Source organism: Nannospalax galili, unplaced genomic scaffold (assembly GCF_000622305.1).
Source record: "Nannospalax galili isolate Female #2095 unplaced genomic scaffold, S.galili_v1.0 scaffold1183, whole genome shotgun sequence".
Classification (NCBI taxonomy): Eukaryota; Metazoa; Chordata; class Mammalia; order Rodentia; family Spalacidae; genus Nannospalax; species Nannospalax galili.
Window position 1 is genome coordinate 116547 of NW_008350356.1, and position 20213 is coordinate 136759.

A 20213-nucleotide genomic window follows, 5' to 3' on the forward strand; every position below is an offset into this window, starting at 1 on the left:
CAGGGAAGAGGGGCAGGCCCTCACTCATGCTCCAGAGGCAGGACTTGTGAGCTATTGTCCTTTTTATCTATCTTTCTTTAAAGTTCTAGAAGCTACTTCCTGCCTGGGCCCTTGCTCTACATTTGCCCTTCAAGGGGGACTTTGGTTGATGATGCTGAATACTGAGTTTGCCGCCCCCCACCCCCCAATCAAGCCGCTCCATCAAAGCAGCAAGCACCCTTCAGTGTCTTGGGTTCAGGGGAAGCAGAATCAAAGGCAAAGCCTGAATTTCTCGTGCTCACGGCCAATAAAAACCTTGCTTCGGTGCTGGCTTCCTTTGCTGAAATCAGATATATTAGTAATAAACAAGTCCGAAAGGCAGGGGAGAGCGCTCACTTCTTTCTGCTGATTAGTTTTTCTTCCTTTTCAAAAAAAAGGTCTCTCCTATAACAGGATGCCTGCCCTAGAAACTTGAGCACAGAAGGTGGCCCTAGCTGCCTTGCCCTGTACCACCTCCCCCTCCAGAACCTTCCTCTGGGCTCCTGTGGGTGGAGTGGGCCCTGCTTCCCCAATACTAGCCTGTTTAGTTGACTCAAAGGCAGGTCAAAGGGACTTGGGGGGACAGAGGCCTTGGCTGCCTGGGGAGCGGCCGCAGCTTCCAGGGAGAGCTGAGTTCTTGGCCTTTGGCGGCTGGCACACACTGGAAAAGAAAAGTGGAGTTGTCACGGGTGGGGGCCCGTTTCTTCAAAACCATCTTTCCGAATTCCTTTCCATGTACCATGTGGCTGAAAAAGCCCAGCTCTATTGTACTTATTTTTCCAGTGCTGGGGATGGAACTTGGAGCCCTGCACATGCTGTACCACTGAGCTACAGCCCTAGTCCTTGTGGGAATTTGATGTTGAGTCTAGGCCCAGAAAAGCCACACAAGGCAGAAAGCACTGGGGGCTGGTTTCCTGGGGCAGCTCTGTCTATCAATGGTGCCTGGGTCCCTCTTGCTGCCCTGCCCAGTCTCAGGGCAGATGTAGATCCACATGTGGCCAGCCGTGGAATACCCTCGCCTCATGTGCCAACATCTCCTCTCCTATCCTCCTCCAAATAGGTTTTTAGTGACTTTGCTGTCACAGATGCTCCTCTGTTTTTCCCTCTGACACTATCTCTCCAGAGAGTTTCTGGTCAAGAGAATTATGTCGAGGCTGCAGATTGCAAGAGAATTTCGCCTAATGGGGAACAGACGGACCAGACACCTTTCATGTCCAGCCAAGTTTCTCTTCCCTCCTCTTTCTCTCTCTCCCACTTCTCATCTTTCCTTTTTGGCTTCAAAGTTGGCCCTGGTTTGCACTTGTTTCTTGGGTTCATCTGCTGAATAAGGTCACACGTTAATTTTATTTTGGAGATTGGCTGCCTGGTCAAGCTGAACTCTGATGCTGCGGAACAAGGCTATTGGAGGGTGATGGAAGCAAACCTAGCGTGCAGCTGGCACAGGGTATCCTAATTCACGATTGTGACACAAGTCGGTTGAGAAGCATTTTGGCACCCAAAGTGTGACATCTGTCCCTTAGGCATCTGAGTGCAAGCTTGTAAAATCTAAACACAAGAAAGATACCAAGAGTTTGCTGTCCCCATCACACGCTACTTCAGCTAACCTGAGCAATACTTTATAGAAAAAAGTGCTAGTCGAGGTCCCTTGGGACTCTTAAATCATTAGAGAAGAACTTAAATTTAAGGACCTTGTAAATGCCTATTTAAGGCTTGGCTTGGTGGGTAGAAGCACTTGCTGTGCAGATATGACCTGAGTTCGATCCCTGGATCCCAAGATGGAGGGAGCAAACAGGCTCTGGGAAGTTGTCCTCTGCAATGCCCTGCCCCCAAGCCCACACACACTTGTGTTCAAACACATACATCATACACACACACACACACACACGATTATAAATAAATGCCTGTTCAATCACAGAACCATGGCATACACAAGTGGATACAAACTGGGTGGAGTAGAGCGCCCTCTTCTGGAGGTGGAGGCATGGTTCAGTGGCAGTGTGCTTCATAGTGAGCGCTAAGCTTCCAGGTCAGACCCCAGCACAGCAAAAAACCCTCTTCTTTGTGCTCCTTGAGAGAAGGCAGTCAGAAAAACTTTGGAGGACGGTGGTGGTTTGGATTCTTTTATCCTTAGTCATAAGGCTGATGTAAGAGCATTCAACTGATTTCATGGTAAAGACAGTCACAGTTCCCAGAGCAAACCATTTCCAATTGCACCCTGCCAACATTCCACCCTGCAGCAGCCTTTCAGAAATTACCCTTCCTCCCGGAAAGCTTTGGTAGGAAGCACAGGGTTGCTTGCTTTCTAAAGGACAAAGTAAATGTCCTGAATGTCCTGTTGGGCCTCATTGCTTCTATGTCTAGCCTTGGGCAACAGAATTTATCTTCCAGCCCAGAGGTGGGTGTGGGGGCAGTTGTGCTCCCTGAGCCCCGTGGCCTGTGTGACAGTTTAGAGTCTGGAGGAGGAATGTGCGTGCTAGAGAAACAGGATGATGGAAGGGAGGCTAATCCACTCATGGCTGGATTCAATTCTCTCCTTCCTTCTCACCCCCACTGCTTGTGGTTTCAAAGTTTGCTCTGTGTTAAGATGCATCAATTCTAAACTAGTACAATAGACTGGAAAACACATTTCTTTTATGGCAATATGGTTTTCTGAAGTTAAAACTGCAAATCTAAGACTATGCTACTTATTAGCGATTCAAGTCAGCAACAGGGGCTGGGGTGTGGTTCGGTGGTAGAGTGCCTGCAGAGGTACCTAGCGTTCCATTCTCAGCACTGAAAAAGCCAGAGATCGTCCTGTCAATCTTGACTTTAAGCCTTGCCACCGGTGGTAGAGTGCCTGCAGAGGTACCTAGCGTTCCATTCTCAGCACTGAAAAAGCCAGAGATCGTCCTGTCAATCTTGACTTTAAGCCTTGCCACCGGTGGTAGAGTGCCTGCAGAGGTACCTAGTGTTCCATTCTCAGCACTCAAAAAGCCAGAGATAGTCCTGTCAATCTTGACTTTAAGCCTTGCCACCGGTGGTAGAGTGCCTGCAGAGGTACCTAGTGTTCCATTCTCAGCACTCAAAAAGCCAGAGATAGTCCTGTCAATCTTGACTTTAAGCCTTGCCACCAGTTTGCTTTGATCATAGAGGAGGGGTTTGTCCACTCTCAGCCTCAGTGCTGGGTCCACAAAGGGATACTGACAAATAGCCTAAAATACCTGTCCAGCTGTCATGAGAACAGAGCTCAGGAGACAGCTCAGTTGATAAAGCACACACTATGCAAGCTTGAAGACCTTTGTTCAAATCCCCAGAACCCCTGTAAAGCTGGGCCTAGTAGCATGTCTGTAGTCCCAGCACACGTACAGCAAGGTGGGAGGTGGACATGAGGATCTGTGGAAGCCTGGGGGGCCAGCAGAACACAGAGCTCTGAGCAACAGTGATCCTATCTCAACAAGGTGTTAAGGAGTGGACTGGACACTGGAGGCCATCCTCTGACCTTCACACATATGCACTGGCAAGTGCACATTCCCACTCACACACAGGAACATACTTGCAGACACACACACACACACACACACACACACAGATTAAAGAGAGACTACAGGAAGAGGGCTTACAGGCTATGAATGTTTAAAAAAAAGGGTCGGGGTACAATGTTATGAAGCGGTTGCTTTAAGAACGTAGTATGAAAAAACGACGAGGGGAAGGGGGCCAGTTGGGAAGAGCGGATGAGCAGGAGCAGAGGACAAGAGGGTCATGGAGGGGAATACGATCAAAATACATGCTATATACGTGCTGGGCTGTCACAAGCAAGCACATTACTACATAAGTAATACATGCTAATAAAAACTTTAAGAAAAACATAGTAAGGCCAAGCAGCACTCCTTATATGCACCAGGACCTGGGTTCTATTGCCAGTGTCATGGATGTGTATCTATGTGCAAGAATCTATAAGGGACTTCCCAAGAGACCAAATCCTTTGGCCTGGAGGGCCCTCAGCCTCTCAAACCTGACACTGGCTTCAGGACACATGGGAACCCAGGGCACGGACAGGAGGCAGGGAGATGCTACTGCGTGGCTGGGTCTGAGTCTGGGAAGCATGCTGTTTTCACTCAGGAAACTTGCCCTGATGCTGTCATAAAAACCTGGGAGTAACCCAACCAGCTGCCTCACAAAAAACCTGTCTCTGAGCCTGGCCTAAATTTTCCTGATGAGAGCGCCCCCTGATGCTGGATGCGCACTCTGGCTTCCTTCTGGACTTCAGCCTCTCCTGGCTTGTCTCCTCTGTTCTTCATGCCCAGGCACAAGCCGGGAGATCTGTTATGGCTTCACCATTTCACTTTTCCCAAGGGATTCAGAACCACCCTCAGACCCCTCATCTGAGCAGCATGGTAGTGAGGCTGCTGAAAGAACCCGTGCGTCTACAAGTCCATGTGCACTTAGGAGAATCATTCTGTGTCCATTCATCCCCATTAGGAGAGACTAAACCAGGAGTGGACCACAGCAAGTGCCCACAGTGGAGCCCACTGTGCGCTTCAGTTGGCCAATGTTGCCACCTAGAGGCCATCAAAAGAGCTCCGTGCAGCAGGTGGTAGCCTCCTTTTAACCCCTAACATGCCAACACTTCCATTCTTTCTTTTTTTGACAGGGTCTGCTATAAAATCTCACTGGTCAGAAACTGGCTACGTAGCCTGGCTGGCCTCAAACCAGCCATCCTCATGTGTTGGGACTATAGGTGTGATACCACACCCTACCAAGACATGTTCTTGCCCTTGAAGTTCAGAACCTTTCTGCATACATGGTGTGGCTTTGATCTGTGACCCAAGGAACGGCCTCCCCAAAGCCAGGATGGCATGATGCCAAATAAGCAACAGGCTGCTCCTGCCAGGTCCAAGGCCCCTCCTGTTATAGTCACTCACTGCACGAGGTCATAAAAATAAATTTTAATTGCTTTGTAGTTGGCACAGATGGTATCATTCAAACTCACATTTTTATTGAAGAGATTCTCAAACACCAGCTTTGACTGAAAGTACAAGAATCGTGGGTGTCTTGTAAAATTACATTCAGTAGTAGCAGCGTGTTCTGAGAAGCTTTGTCATAAAATTGAAGACCAGGCTTGAGTAAGCAAGAGAAAAACCTGTCCGAAAATAATAGCTCATACCGAAACTACCTGTCACTATTATTATCTGTTGATTATGGGAGAATCACTTTCTGGTTTAATTTTTTTTAAAGATAGGGTCTCATTTAGCCCTAACCTAGCCTTGTACTCACTATGTGGCTAAGGATGGCCTTGAACCACTGGTCCTCCTGCTTGCACTTACCAAGTGCCAGAATCACAGGTGTGTGCTATGCCCAGATGCTTTCTGGTTTTTGAAGATCTTGCTACATTATGAACAGAGTTGTAAAATTCAGGCTTATATGTATAGTGGGGAGGTGACTGATGCTCCTGGAAAAAGCTTCTCAGGAAAAGCAAAGCAAGGCCTTGTTGATACCATGTGCCTGAACTGGCTTTGAAGCCTTTCATCCCTAAGCACTGGGCTTTGCTAAAAATAAAAACAAAAACCACCAGAAAAGGATCATGGTAGAGAAGAAATGCCATTCACTTCCCATCACTACAATCCTAGAGGAAAAAGCTCAGTCCTCCTCCTCAGCAAGATGTCAGGAGGCCCAAGCGTCAAAAGAGTGACTCTGGAATTTCAGGGTCAGGATCACAGTGAAGCTGTGTCTAGAGGCACGGCCTGAAGTGGACTCCAGTCCCAGAGCAAAGACGACCTTCCACACCTGCTGGTTAGGGAGGAAACAGAGCGGTAACGTGACGTCCATGGGACTTGTAGGAAGCAGCTGCAGGGAAACCTACTAGTGGGATGGCAAATGGGAGGCCCTCACGAGATGCCTCCATTATAGGCAGCAGCCCAGAAGACACTCTGGGCAATGCTCTCATGGGTTGGTGGGTGCTCTCAGGAAGAGGTCAGTTGATCTTAATTCTCTGCTGCTGATTTGGTATCTGTCCTGAAATCTCTGGACTCCTTAAATGCAATCCCAAGCCACCGCTTGAAGTGAGCTTCCTAGATCCGAGGCTAAGCACAGGGGCTTCCACCAACATAGGCACACCTCAGCGCTCTACACAATCACAGAACAGTGTGATTGGGTTCGAACCTGCGAACATCAAAATGAAAACCTAGGTTGGTGCATAGTTGTCCTCTTGGCTGCCCGGCTCACTGTTCTTGGGCCACCGGTGCCGAGGCCTTCAGGTCTGTTGTGGTCTTGTCTAGGGCAGGTTTCTTTGAGTAATCCCGCTCTCCAAAGATGGTGCTTCCTATCCTGACATTTGTAGATCCTACTTCAATCTGTGGGAAAAAAAAAAAAAAAAGCACTGAGAAGCAGTTTATTTTTTAACAGAGCAAAAGGTGGGGGTTTATTTACAGAGGAGCGGGTGTCCCCCATTTATGACTGCACTGGAAAGTCCACACTCAAATATAGACACTGTGACTTCCTGACAGCCACAGAAAATTGCGAGAGAGATGCTTCCTGGTGTTCTCTCGGCTTATATATCCTCAGCCCCTCCCCCACATGTAGCAAAGGTTGACTGACTGGGTGGGAGGGGTAACTGACTCCCTCCTTGACTCCTTGATGAGCATGGGAAGGTTTGACCAGAGCTTGCCGGCCTAGTGGTCGGAGTACACTTCCAGTTAACATTCCGCCCTTACTCTTAGGTTCTTTGGGCCAACCTCTTCTGCAAAAGTCCCTGAGCCTTGGAGAGGGTGGTAGGTGTGGGGTGATCTTTGAGGAGGGGATTTAAAACAGGAGTTTGTAGCTTGTGCTGATGCCCTGTCCAGTTGGTTCCTGAGGAGCAGCTGAGGTGTAGCTGAAGGCGGGACAGGTGGTCTTGAGGCAGGAGCACTGAGGAAGGTAAATCGGGTCGGCACACGCCTTTAATCCCTACACTGTGGAGGCAGAGGCAGCTTGTGAGTTCAAAGCCACCCTGGCAAGTTCTAGGCCAGTCAGAGCTAAAAAGTGAGACCCTATCACAAAAAAACCACAAAACAAAATGTTCCCAAAACCAAAAGAAGTAACGATTTCCTTGGTTTTACTGGAGTTCAATGGGATTTAGCTGCATGGGACCAGTGATGGGGGAAATAAAAGTGTGTGGGACAGAGCCAAGAGCCCACGTGCCTGTCCGATGGACCACTGTCAGGCAAACTGGAAAAAATCCCCTGTAGTTACCTGGGCAGAGAACCCAATCTTACTTTACTTATAAAGAACTTTTACAGTTTTAATATATATGATATTCCAGAAATGCAATTTTATACTTTGATTCTTGCCAGTAGACCAGGCTGGCCTCAGTCTCACAGAGATACACTTGCATCTGTCTCCCAACTACTGGGATCAAAGGCATGTGCACCACCACACATGGCTTTAGGGTCTCACTATGTAGCCCTGACTGGCTTAGAACTTGCTATGTAGACCAGGCTGGCTTCAAACTCATAGTAAACCTCCTGCCTCTGCCTTTTGAGGGCTGGGATTACAGCGATACGCCACCACACCTGGCTGTTACTATTGGAAAAACTCAGGTATGTGAGTTGCTAACCATAGTACTTGGTATCAACTTATATTTACTGTCATGTAGCCCTTGCACTTACAAAATGAAATGCCTTTAAAAAAATCTTAGTTTACAGCCAGGTATGGTGGCACATGCCTTTAGTCCCAGCACTTGGGAGGCAGAGGCAGGCAGATCTCTGTGAGTTCAAGGCCAGCCTGGTCTAAACAGTGAGTTCCAGGCCAGCTGGGGCTACAGGGAGACCCTGTCTCAAAAAGACAAAAAAAAAAAAAGCAGAAAAATCTTAGTTTACACATTCTTTTTTGGAAGGAAGATGCTGGGAGACCAAACCCGAGATCTAACACATACTAAACCCTAAGCTACACCCTCAGCCTGTAACTTAATTTGCCTTTAGATTACATATAGGGAATTACATTTGAGTTTTAATTATCAGACTGTAATCTCTATAAATTTCACCTTTAAAAGGAGCAAAGGGGGGGGAGGAGAAATGTCAACAACTGTGAAGCATGGTGACTCTGCTGTTACTAGGATGACATTTCAAAGATTTCCACATTGAAACCCCATTCCTGTTCCAGCCCTTCGCGCCCTACCCTGCAGGCAGAAGTGGGTACCTGGAAGTGCACTTACAGCATGCTGGAAGTCCATGGACATGCCCATGCTCAGCTCAACTTGGTCCACAGCAATGCCGAGCTTTTTACACAGCTCCTCCCGCAGGGACAGTAACACCTGACAGAAACACAAGCGTCAGCAGTTTATTCTTGCCCTCTCCACCGATGCTGAGAACTGGCTGATCTGCTGGGTGTTGTAGGGCACGCCTGCAGTATGGGGAGAACAGGCCGGAGAATCCTGAGTTGGCCAGCCTGGGCTACATAGGGTAATTCTGGCTACCAAACCAAACCAAACCAAACCCATCAAAATGAAAACATAAACATCTTATGATTCTTTATTCTTTATGATTCTGAGGTCTGTAATCTTTGCCACGTTGCTTTTAGCAACATCCCCAACTTCCACGAAAACTTTCAGGGCTCAGGGTTAGAGTGCTCACACAGCATGGGAGACCCTAGGTTCTATCCCCAGCACTTGGGGGGTGGGAGATGGGGAGAGGACACACAAACCATCCTAAAAACAAAACTGAACAAGCCCAACAACAATGAAAATGAAAACTGTCAGTCACTAGAAAGGAAAAGCTCCCTCTGAAAACTGCGTTTCAGCCAAGCTAAAACTGAGCTGAGGGAGGTCGAAGGTGTCTGGACGCATACTCTTCCTTCTTCTATGAGAAGAGTCCAGCAGAGGGTTGTCTGGGATGTCCTTGAAGTTACTGTAATAGGGCACCTTCTTGACCACATCTACGCCATGTTAAACTAGGTTGAAATTATGAGGCAGTTGGCCCAGGGTATGGGAACACGTGTCAGCTGAACGCTGGTTGTCTTGGGAACAGGTCAGCGTGTCCTGGAAAGCACCTGCTAACTGCAGATTCATGGCTTCTGTAGGTTATGCTTGGCTTGCTTTTGCAAAATAGTAATTGTTGCTTAATAGAAACTGTTAAGGGATGCTCCACCTGTAAGCTTGGGAACTTAAGCTTTTCACCCCAGGTTATGGTCTCTTTGCAGAAAAGCCTACCCTAGAGAAGGCTCAGTGCTACACGCTTGGGTTCCAACACCCTTGGGTAGTATCCCTGGCCAGTAAATGACTTTCATCTGACAAAACTTTGTCTGATGGTCTTTCCTGGTGAAGCAGACCACACAGCCAGCCCTACAAGCACGATGCTGCTATACCCCCACGGCGCTGGGCTCAAACTTAGGCACTAGACAGGACAGAGACAGCTCCTACAGCCCCATCATGCTTCTTTGACAGTACCTGGAAGTCTGGGTTTGGTCCTTGACTAAGATCATGTCCAAAGCTTCCAATGGTCATCAGCCCCACGAACTCCAGGCTGGGACAATTGGACTTTATGTACTCTGCCACGGCTATGGTCTCTGAAGGTGGAACACCATATTTACCTTTACAAAACAGGAAGCAAATGGTGACCCTCGGAGGAAGAACGCAGGAAGCAACTTCTAAGGCCTCAGAGAGTAGCTTTGTATGGGAAGCCTTCCCTAGTTGTTACTCTTCTCGTCAGGTTATAGATGCCTCAAGGACAGAACTACAAATTAGATTCTCTGTACTCCAGCTCATGATTTTACTGTACTTTTCTTTAGTGCTGGAGAGTGAACCCCTAGTTCTGCACAGCCTAGGAACTCAGCCACGCCCTACTCTCTGCACCTCAAGGTTTTAGTTGAGAATGACTAAGGGAGACGGAAAGAAAAGTCTTGTATGTTTTGGTGACACCAGGGAGATCCATATGGTCAAAATCCCAGATAAACCTCAAAACTGTTTCTAAATCTAATATTGTTGTGGCCTTATTGATTTATTAATAGAATTGCAAAAATTAGAGTATTTACACAAGTTAAGTACTTTTGGCTTTAACAAAGTTTAACTTACCAGTTAAGAAAGAACGGTTGGAGGAGCCTGCAACAAATGATTATCTGTTCTGCAGTTTAAGGAACTGCTTTGCCCCATTTATCAAATGGAGGTGGCAGAAACTTTCACTTAGTTATTAAGGCAAATCACAGTTAATTGTCTAAAAAGTAATAAAGATAATTGGAAGTTGATTTTAAATCTATAGTCTGCAATGTATCATAGTCAGGGAACACACATAACACAGTAACGGTAAGTTGTTAGAATCTACCGAACACTCGTGCTAGCCCTGAGATTTTTCATTTCCTGCAGTAACTCTGTAAATCCTCTTACTAGTGCCAGTCTTTAAAGAAAACAGGCAGAGGCTAAGCAGCTCTCCAAGACACACAACTAGAGCTGTGGACCTGAGATTTGAACCAGGCAGCCTGACTACAGGACAAATCTGGAAAGCAGGTACCTCTACTGAACTTCTTCATGCTGAGATCTACTACAAGATGGTGCTTAGATCGGTGTAAGCAAGTCTTTCAAACATTCACTCCAACAAAAAGCAAACGAGTGAGATGTCCAGGGTCTGTATTCACAGGCGTGCCGTGGCCCCTGTATTCAATCCTTGCCATACCCTTTTGTAAATAAGGAAACGTGGGTATTGAAAGGTTAGACAACCTACCCCAAGTTCCAAAGCTAGAAAGTGGTGTGGTGAGGCTTAAACACGTTTGTCTGAAGCCAAAGGCCATGCTCCTCTGCAGTTCACCAGCTGGTGCTCAGCAGTTTTTCTTCTATTTTTCTGAGACCTAAGAAGCATTATGTGTGCAACTTTACATCCCTTTCAGGAGCAATGCTGACCTCTGGGGATTTTCAGGACATCAAAGTTATAATCTCCTTTTGATTTCTCCTATTACCCCAAATCAAGACCTAACAAATCATGGTGTATTAAAGAATTAATTGGGTTGGCTTGAGTATCGTTACACTGCTAGATCACAACGAAGCAGCATACTAAACGGCCGGAACTTCTAATAACCTCATCTGTCAGATGCATGTGTGCTGTTCTCCCTGAGCTTCAGCCTCTCAGGGACCAGGTCTGGCCACTCACTCTCCTCTCCACTGGTGTTAATCTGGACCATGACCTTCAACCTTCCAGCAGAGCCTTTCTTCTGCCAGGAACTGTTCACTTTGTCTGCCAGCTTCACAGAGTCTACTGTTTCCAGCATGAAGAGGTTGGGGACAGCTGTAATGAGAACGAGGCAAGCTGGTACCCTTCATTCACCCCACTGCAGCAGGTAACACGCAGCAAACCTCTGATCTGGTAGAGGGGAAAATGTCCCAGGAAGAGAGAAAGTTAAAGCTCATAACATGAGAAGTTTTACTGGATATGAAACTCAAAGTTAGATAATCCCCACCTCATCAGCAAAGATGAGTGAGGGAAGCACTATCAGCCAACATATGTACCCAGACACTTCAAGTAAGCTGGTAACTGAGATTCTGAATGGCATGATCTAATTATGTCTCAGTTCAAACAGAGAAAGAGGTCAAATGAGAGACTAGGCAGTGGAAGTCGACACGCTGCCCTGCATGGGTATTACCACATCTTACACTTTCTGGGACAGAGTCTTCTTATTTGACAAGGTTATCTGAACAGTCCATACTACATGCTCAGTGAGACACTGAAATCATCAAAGCCACTTCTTTCCTTTTTAAAAAAACTGTTTTATGTGTATCTGTGCAATCTGTGCAATGACTGTGGAAGTCAGAAGAGGGCATCTGAATCCCCTGGAACTGAAGTTACTGATGGTTGTTAGCAGCCATGTGGGTGCTGGGAATCGAACCCAGGTACTTTGTAAGAGCAGCCAGTGCTCTTAACTGCTGACCCATCTCTCCAGCCCCCTTTAATAGCTTTTTTTTTTTTTATTTTTTATTTCTTCATCTCTCATTCTCTTTTTTCTTTTTTTGAGACAGGGTCTCCCTGTAGCCCCAGCTGACCTGGAACTCACTATGTAGACCAGGCTGGCCTTGAACTCACAGAGATCCGCCTGCCTCTGCTTCCTGAGTGCTGGGACTAAAGGCGTGTGCCGCCATGCCTGGCTCATCTCTCATTCTCTTTAACACGCAGGTATCACATTCCACAGCTACTTTGGAAATCTACTTGATTAACTCTGACATTTGTATACATTGACAAATCTTAAAAAGCAGCGTTTTCCTTTATTAAGAACTATTAATCTTGCCTCAGCTAAAGAACGATCTCAACAGAAGTAACTCCCTGCTTACTTGTACTGCATGAAGAAACCTCACAGAGGTCTGCAAACTCTCTCCCTCCTTTACTTCTTTCTTCTATGTGGGTCCTGAACCCAGGGCCTTGTGTATGAGGGGCAAGTGCTCTGCCACTGGGCTGCTACCTCCGGCCTGCATTATTCCCTCTTTTTGTGAGACAGGGCCTGTAATGGTTTCAATGAGAAGTGTCCCCTGCGGGCTCCTGTAGTCCACCGCTCCATCCCCAGTTAGTGGTGCCGTTTGAGGAGGTCATAGAACCTTTAGGAGGTGGAGCCTTCCTGAAGAAGTATGTCCCTGGGGGCAGGCTGGCTTTGAGGGTCTGTAGCGATGCCCACTTCGTTTCCTCTCTGCTTCCTGTGTGTGGATGAAAATGTGCTTGGTCAGCTTCCTGCCCCTGCCTCCCAGCCATGCCTTTGTCATGCCGTCCCCACCATGACGGACTCCCTGAGCTCTAAGCCCAAATTGCTTTCTTCCTTCAGTTGCTTCTATGGCATTTTATCACAGAAACAGATTAACAAATACAGGGCCTCGCTAGAGTCTCCTGTACCAGTTTCCTGAACAGCTGCAGGCATGTGCCACTGTGCCTGGCCAGCACTGTTTCTTGTAATCTCTACCACAGCTCAAAAGCACCATTATATCCACAGAGAAGGGAAAACTGAGGTGCAAACAGTTTAACCAAGTTTACAAAACCAGCAAACACAAGCTTGTGACTTGGTCTAATGCATTTGGAGTCCATCATCTCTTTACTTTTTATGCTGCTGGAGAGCAAACTCTGGGCCCCGACATGCTAAAGTGACACCCCAGCCAGGTCCTACCACTTTAGAATCTTTGTGACAATCTCTGGGCAATTTTTTCCTTTGACAAATCTGATGAGAGAAGCAGAACTTATTTTGTATTTCTCTGTGACCTTTTGTTTTTTAAAATATTTTATTAATTATTCTTTTATGTGTATGTGCCTTGCCTGCAAGTATTTAACTGTACCTGTGTTGTGCAGGTCGGAAGAGGGCATCAAATTCCCCTGGGACTGGAGTTACAAATGGTTGTCAGCCACCATGTGGGTACTGGGAATTGAACCCCAGTCCTCTGCAAGAGCAGCCAGTGCCCTTAACCACTGCCTTTTCTCTCCAGTGCCATATTTCTGTGGCCTTTTGTAAACAATCTGTTCTTAGCTTTTAACCCCCCCCCAAAAAAAGGGCCAAGTACGTGGCTCATTAGTAAGGGTTCTATCGCTAGCACTCCACAAACCATTGTGGTGGCGCACGCCTGCCAGCTTAGCACTTAAGAGGAAGAAGTAGGAGAACCACAAGTTCAAAGTCATCTTCAGCTGGACACTGAGTCTGAGGCCAATATGAGCTACACGAGACTTCATTTCAAGAACAAAAGAACTTACTAGACTTCTACGCTCAGACAAGACAGAGCTACTTAGGAGGCTGAGGCAAGAGGATAAAAGTTCGAGGGCTGCTTGGGTTACAAAGTAAGTTCAAGATTAGCTTGAGTAGCTTAGTGAGACCCTGCTTATCACAAAATAAAAGGTGGGTTGGGGATACAGTCCAGCGGCAGAAAATTTGCTTAGCATGTGTTAGATCCTGGGAGGGGAGCGGGAACAACAAATCTGAGGTACCCGTTTATCTTTTTTTTCCCCACAATTTTTCCTTTCCTTATTTTTTTAAAAATCGTACTTAGCTCTCCTCCTGTGTCTGCACCTCCCCTACCCAACACCAAACCCCTCCTCCCTTGTTAGGGTTATGTTCCCAAATACCCTTCAGTGTGGGTCCATCCACGGGAGCCTGGTCAACCTACCAAGGGTCTCACCCTTAAATGAGGCTGACTCTCCCCTCTCCCAGCAGCCATCAGTTACCAATAGTTCCTCAGGTATAGTGGGGTTTGGTACACACTTCCTCATGTCTCTGCTGGGTTTGTCTGGTTTGAGCTTGCATGGAACTTGTCCATGCTGTCACCACTGTTTTGAGTTCATATGAGTAACTGACCAGCTGTCTGGTCTCCGGCTCTTACAATCTTTCCACTCCCTCTTCTACAACAATCCCTGAGCCTTGGGGGGCAGACATTTGATACAGGTTGTCCTGTTCAGGGATAAGCAGCCTGCAGTTTCTTATTCTCTGCAGGTTGACTGGTTGTGTTCTCTGTGCTCATCACCATCTGCTGTATAAGGAAGCCTCTCTGCTCAGAGTTCAGAGATGTGTCAAAGCAGGTCTGGGAAAGCTTCTAGATCTCAGGGACCACAAAGGTCTTAATCCTTATATCTTTTTAAAAACTGTATTATTTCCGGGTGTGGTGGCGCACACCTTTAATCCCAGCACTCAGGAGGCAGAGGCAGGCGGCTCTGTGAATTCAAGGCCAGCCTGGTCTACATAGTGAGTTCCAGGACAGCTGGGGCTACAGGGAGACCGTCTCAAACAAACAAAAAAACTGTATTATTATTATTGTGTATGGTGCATATATGTGAATGAGGGTGCATGTGTGCCAACATATAGGAATTGGTTTTCTCCTTCTACTGTGGAAAGTCAAGGATCAAATTCATCAACTCATATTACCAGGCTTATATGGCAAGTGCTTTTACACTCAGCCATCTTGACAGCTCTCCTCCTTTTTTTTTTTTTTTTTGGTTTTTTTGAGATAGGGTCTCCCTGTAGCCCTAGCTGGCCTGGAACTTGCTATGTACACCAGGCTGGCCTTGAACTCACAGAGATCTGCCTGCCTCTGCTGCCTGAGTGCTGGGATTAAAGGCATGCACCATCATGCCTGGCAACAAATGATGAACTGGGTATGTTCTAAAAGCTACTGTCTCACACAGAAGGTGGATGACACAGTGATGGAGTTCTATCTCCACACTTAAGAGATTTATCTTACCCATCAGTTTGTTGACATTTTGTTTCTGTAAATGGCCAATGAAGTGCCACTTGATCTCAGGACACGAAGACAGAATCTGAGGAGAAAAAGTAACTGTGACTCAGTGACTCAGATTTACAGAAGCCTTGCGGCTCCTGCACTCACCCAGAGAGCTTCAGAGATACGCTCTGCTCTGTCCCTTAAGTGTGATAAACTGCCACTCCATCTTCAGCTGTCTCCTAATGAGACAAAAGGACACTTAGGGAAAAGTCTAAGGCTTCTGCCCTGTTTCCCTTCCTTGTTCCCATCAACTCACTGAATTTTTCAGATAACTCCCATTAGAGATGAATCTGATTTCTGTTTTCAAGGCAAGTACTCTACCACTAAGCTAGAGACCTCTCACCTTTTGATTTATGCTTTCAATCTCAAGACTACAGCTAGCTCCTAAAATCACCATTTGTAAACAGTCACAAAGGAGAAAATTAAAGTCTGAATACAGAGAAGCTAGCTGAGAATTATTTGGGGCTCAAGGGAAAAGTGGACAATTTCTATCCCTAGTTCAATTTCCTGTTCTAGAAACACCACCACCACGGATCTAATTTTCAACTAGAGAGGCAAGAGTTACACACAAAATAAAGAGTTCCAACGTCCACTCACCTTGGGATTTGATGCTTTCTCTAGTAGCTCCTGAACCTAGAGAGTAAGAACAGACAAGTCAGGGGCCTGGTGGTGGTGAGTCACAAAAGGCTCTTTGAGGGAGGAATCTTACATAGTTCTCTCCGAAAGTGCGCTGGCCGTGATCGTAGGCCTCAATCACCATGTCTGCAGGTTTCGTTTTGCTGACTGCTACTAGCCGTGGTTGAATGGCTGGGAGATCCTGTCAAGGGAGAAAGAGCTACAGAGTGAGGGAATAAAGTACAAGTAAGACACATCTGCAGAATAGATCGGAATGGGTCTCTATGTGGCACTGGCAAGGTCCATTTTCCTTGTTCTTTTGTTTTGCGGCGGTTACGGAACCCGGGGTATTAGGAATATTATGCTAGTGCTCTAACACTGAGCCACATCCTTCCCCTAGGGATTTCCTGTAACAAGTGCTCCAGATGATTCTCATACATGCCAAGTTGGATGGAGGTTTAAGAATCTGTGAAATGGGGGCTGGAGAGATGGCTCAGTGGTTAAGAATAATGGTTGTTCTTGCAGAAGACCTGGGTTCAAATCCCAGCACCTACACGGCAGCTGTCTGTTCCTCCAGTCCCAGGGGGTCTGACAGCCTCTTCCGTCCTCCACGGGCAGTGCACAACACGGGTGCACTTACCTACATGCGGCAATACACGCATACACATAAAATAAAAATGATTAAAAAAAAAAATCTGAAATGGCTCAGTGGGTAAAATGCTAGCTAGCTGTGCAAGCATGAGGGCTTGAGCCTGGATCCCTAGTACCCACATTAAAGGTGGGTGTGATGGCACATGCCCATAACCCCAGTGCCAGAGGGCAGAACCAGAAGGATTCCAGGAGTTCACTGGTCAACCAACCAGCCTAGCCAAGATGGCAAGCTCCAGGTTCAGTGCTTCAAAACATAAAGTTGAGAGTGATAGAGGACACTGATCTGAACGACCTCTGGCTTCACGCACACATACGTGGGCAAGCACATACTCATATGCTGTATCACACACATTAAGAATCATGTCATTTTAGGCAGGGGGTATAGCATCACGGTGGTAGAGTGTTGGTCACAGCATTCATGAAGCCCTCCCTGGGTTGCATCTCCAGCACCAGAAACCAACAAAATGAGCTCCAACAAAACACAACAGAATCGCTTCATTAAGGGAAGGCAGCATTTTGACTAGCAGGAAGGTCACTTCTAGCTTCTAAAACCCCAAGGTCAACGGCTGGCAAACTCACTTGGGGGGCAGGTCTCGTCTCTTTCTCTCTTTTTTTTTGAGACAGGGTCTTCCTATAGTCCCAGTTGACCTACAACTTGCTATGTAGACCAGGCTAGCTTTGATCTCAGAGATCTGCCTGTCTCCAGAGTGCTGATATAATAACAATGCTTCCATTTACTCTGAGACTCAGCTGAGGTAATACATATAGTTTACTGTTCAATCCATAACTCAACCAACCAAAGGCAGAACTGACACTGGGACAGGAACAATTCTGGATTCAAGAATAGACTTATCCCACCTCTCCCCACATCCACTACCAAAAACTGTTTCCCAGCTTTCTGCTGTAGCCAACAATAGGCTCACTTGTGCTGGGCGTGGTGGTGCTGGCCTTCAATCCCAGTGCTCAGGAAGATCTCTGTGTGCTCTAGGCCAGTTTGTTCTATACAGTGAGCTCAGGGCCAGTCAAGGATATATAGTAAGCCTGCATATGTAATAAAACATAAATTCCTTTGTTCTTAGAGAACTGGGTCTTTATGGCCCCCCACCACTGTCTGAGGCTCTCACAGAACCACAGCATCATCAAGGAGCTGAGGAAACCACACAAATAGCACAGTCTCCCTTTGCTTTCTGTGGAGGAGCTGCGTTCCTAGTCTCTTGTGGGACTGTGTTGTAAGTCCTATGATTATGTTGATGAATTGATGGCTTCCAAACAGCAAAGTGGAATATGCAGTCCAGCTCCCTAAGAACTGCCCAGAATGATGTGCATTAGGGGCCTCCCAAGAATTTTCTTTGGAGAAACGGGGGCCATCAGTGCCATAAGGGAGCATCCCAAGCTCCTCCCACTGCCTGCAGTACTAAAATAAATAAATGGAGGGTCAGCGCAGTTATAGGACTTGTTCAAGGTAACAAGACAGCAGGTAAGAAAGACTACGGGCTGGAGAGGTAGCCAGGTGAGAGCACTGGCTGCTCTTGCAGAAGACCAGGGTTTGGTTCCCAGCACCCACACTGCAGCTAACAACCGTCCTTAACTCTAGTTCCACGTAATCCACACCCTTTTGTGGCCTCTGCAAGCATTGCACATCTGGGTGCACCCACATACATGCAGGCAAAACACTCATACACATAAAAACAATCTTTAAAGACAAGACTATGTAACTCAGCCTTCTGCCTCAGGCACCATTCTGAGTTGAGACAATAAACACTAGATCAGTGAGGTCTTTGACTTCTCATTCCACATCATATAGTTTAATTTGCGTGGAGAAAAGCAGACACCCGCTTGGGTCTAATAACAAAGTCCAAGAGGGGACAACAGCGCAGTACCAAAAGGAAAAACAATCTTTTTGAAGTGCCTGTGATCTGGCAGGCACCTGACAGCAGCTGCCTGAAACTCTGGCCTGCCCATTCCTGTCCTCCAGACCCTGACTTCCTCCTCCTCCAGACCCCCACCTGTTCCTCCTCCAGACCCTGACTTCCTCCTCCTCCAGACCCCCACCAGCTCCTGTCCTCCAGACCCCCAGCTGCTCCTGTCCTCCAGACCCCCACCTGCTCCTCCTCCAGACCCCCACCAGCTCCTGTCCTCCAGACCCTGACTTCCTTCTCCTCCAGACCCCCACCTGCTCCTCCTCCAGACCCCCACCCGTTCCTGTCCTCCAGACCCTCACCTGCTCCTGTCCTCCAGGCCCCCACCTGCTCCTGTCCTCCAGGCCCCCACCTGCTCCTCCTCCAGACCCTCTCCTGCTCCTGTCCTCGAGGCCGCCAACTGATCCTACTCTCGACCCTCTCCTGCTCCTGTCCTCGAGGCCGCCAACTGATCCTACTCTCGACCCTCTCCTGCTCCTGTCCTCGAGGCCGCCAACTGATCCTACTCTCGACCCTCTCCTGCTCCTGTCCTCGAGGCCGCCAACTGATCCTACTCTCGACCCTCTCCTGCTCCTGTCCTCGAGGCCGCCAACTGATCCTACTCTCGACCCTCTCCTGCTCCTGTCCTCGAGGCCGCCAACTGATCCTACTCTCGACCCTCTCCTGCTCCTGTCCTCGAGGCCGCCAACTGATCCTACTCTCGACCCTCTCCTGCTCCTGTCCTCGAGGCCGCCAACTGATCCTACTCTCGACCCTCTCCTGCTCCTGTCCTCGAGGCCGCCAACTGATCCTACTCTCGACCCTCTCCTGCTCCTGTCCTCGAGGCCGCCAACTGATCCTACTCTCGACCCTCTCCTGCTCCTGTCCTCGAGGCCGCCAACTGATCCTACTCTCGACCCTCTCCTGCTCCTGTCCTCGAGGCCGCCAACTGATCCTACTCTCGACCCTCTCCTGCTCCTGTCCTCGAGGCCGCCAACTGATCCTACTCTCGACCCTCTCCTGCTCCTGTCCTCCAGCCCCCCACCTGCTCCTGTCCTCCAGGCCCCCACCTGCTCCTCCTCCAGACCCTCTCCTGCTCCTGTCCTCCAGACCCCTACCAGCTCCTCCTCCAGACCCCCACCAGCTCCTGTCCTCCAGGCCCCCACCTGCTCCTCCTCCAGACCCCCACCAGCTCCTGTCCTCCAGACCCCCACCAGCTGCTGTTCTCCAGACCCTGACTTCCTCCTCCTCCAGACCCCCACCCGCTCCTGCCCTCCAGGCCCTCACGGCCCCGTTTCCGCGGCAGAGGAGATCCGAGCAGCCCTGGGCGTCCACCCGCCCTCGCCTGGCCGCCGTCCCCCGCCCACCTGCCCCAGCCACGGTCTTTACCCGCGGCCGGCGCGCCACGGCCTGCTGCACGCGCTCTTTCACTGCCCGCAGCGCGAACCCTACTCCCAGCTCGGCCGACATACCACCAGCTTTCCACATTCCCCGGAGGACGCCGAGCCCAGAACCCAGCACCCTGAGACCGCCTTCCGGCCCCTCCCCTTCCCTGCGAGGCCCAATCGCCGCTCGCCATCTAGAGTACTCTCGCTCCGTCTTGGAGGTCGGCGCCATCTTGGGGAGGTCTCTTCACTTCGTTAGCAGGAGCCGGGATCCTGAATAGGCAGCTCAGCCCGCTGCTCTTTCCGGCTGCTGTTCCCTACCATCCAGGGATGTTTGCTTCTTTTTGTTTTGAGACGCGGTCTCCCGGTCTCTCCAGCGGGCTTGGAACTTGCAGTGTAGACCAGGCTGGCCTCCATCTCATGTCCGCCTGCCTGTGCTGGGACTAAGGGCGTGTGCCACCACGCTGGGCCCCGCAG

At 48.5% G+C, this 20213-nt stretch overlaps 1 protein-coding gene across 1 annotated transcript; it reads right to left on the bottom strand.

The window, feature by feature from the left end:
• Nucleotides 1–3613: 3613 nt before the first annotated feature.
• Nucleotides 3614–19966, bottom strand: Plpbp (pyridoxal phosphate binding protein). Its single transcript, XM_029570683.1, is given in 10 exon segments — nt 3614–6347; nt 8186–8284; nt 9416–9558; nt 11106–11240; nt 12539–12634; nt 15149–15224; nt 15785–15820; nt 15897–16004; nt 19741–19866; nt 19868–19966. Coding segments are annotated over 10 exon segments (1014 nt in total). The 5' UTR covers nt 19931–19966; the 3' UTR covers nt 3614–6215.
• Between the last annotated feature and the right edge of the window lie 247 nt (nt 19967–20213).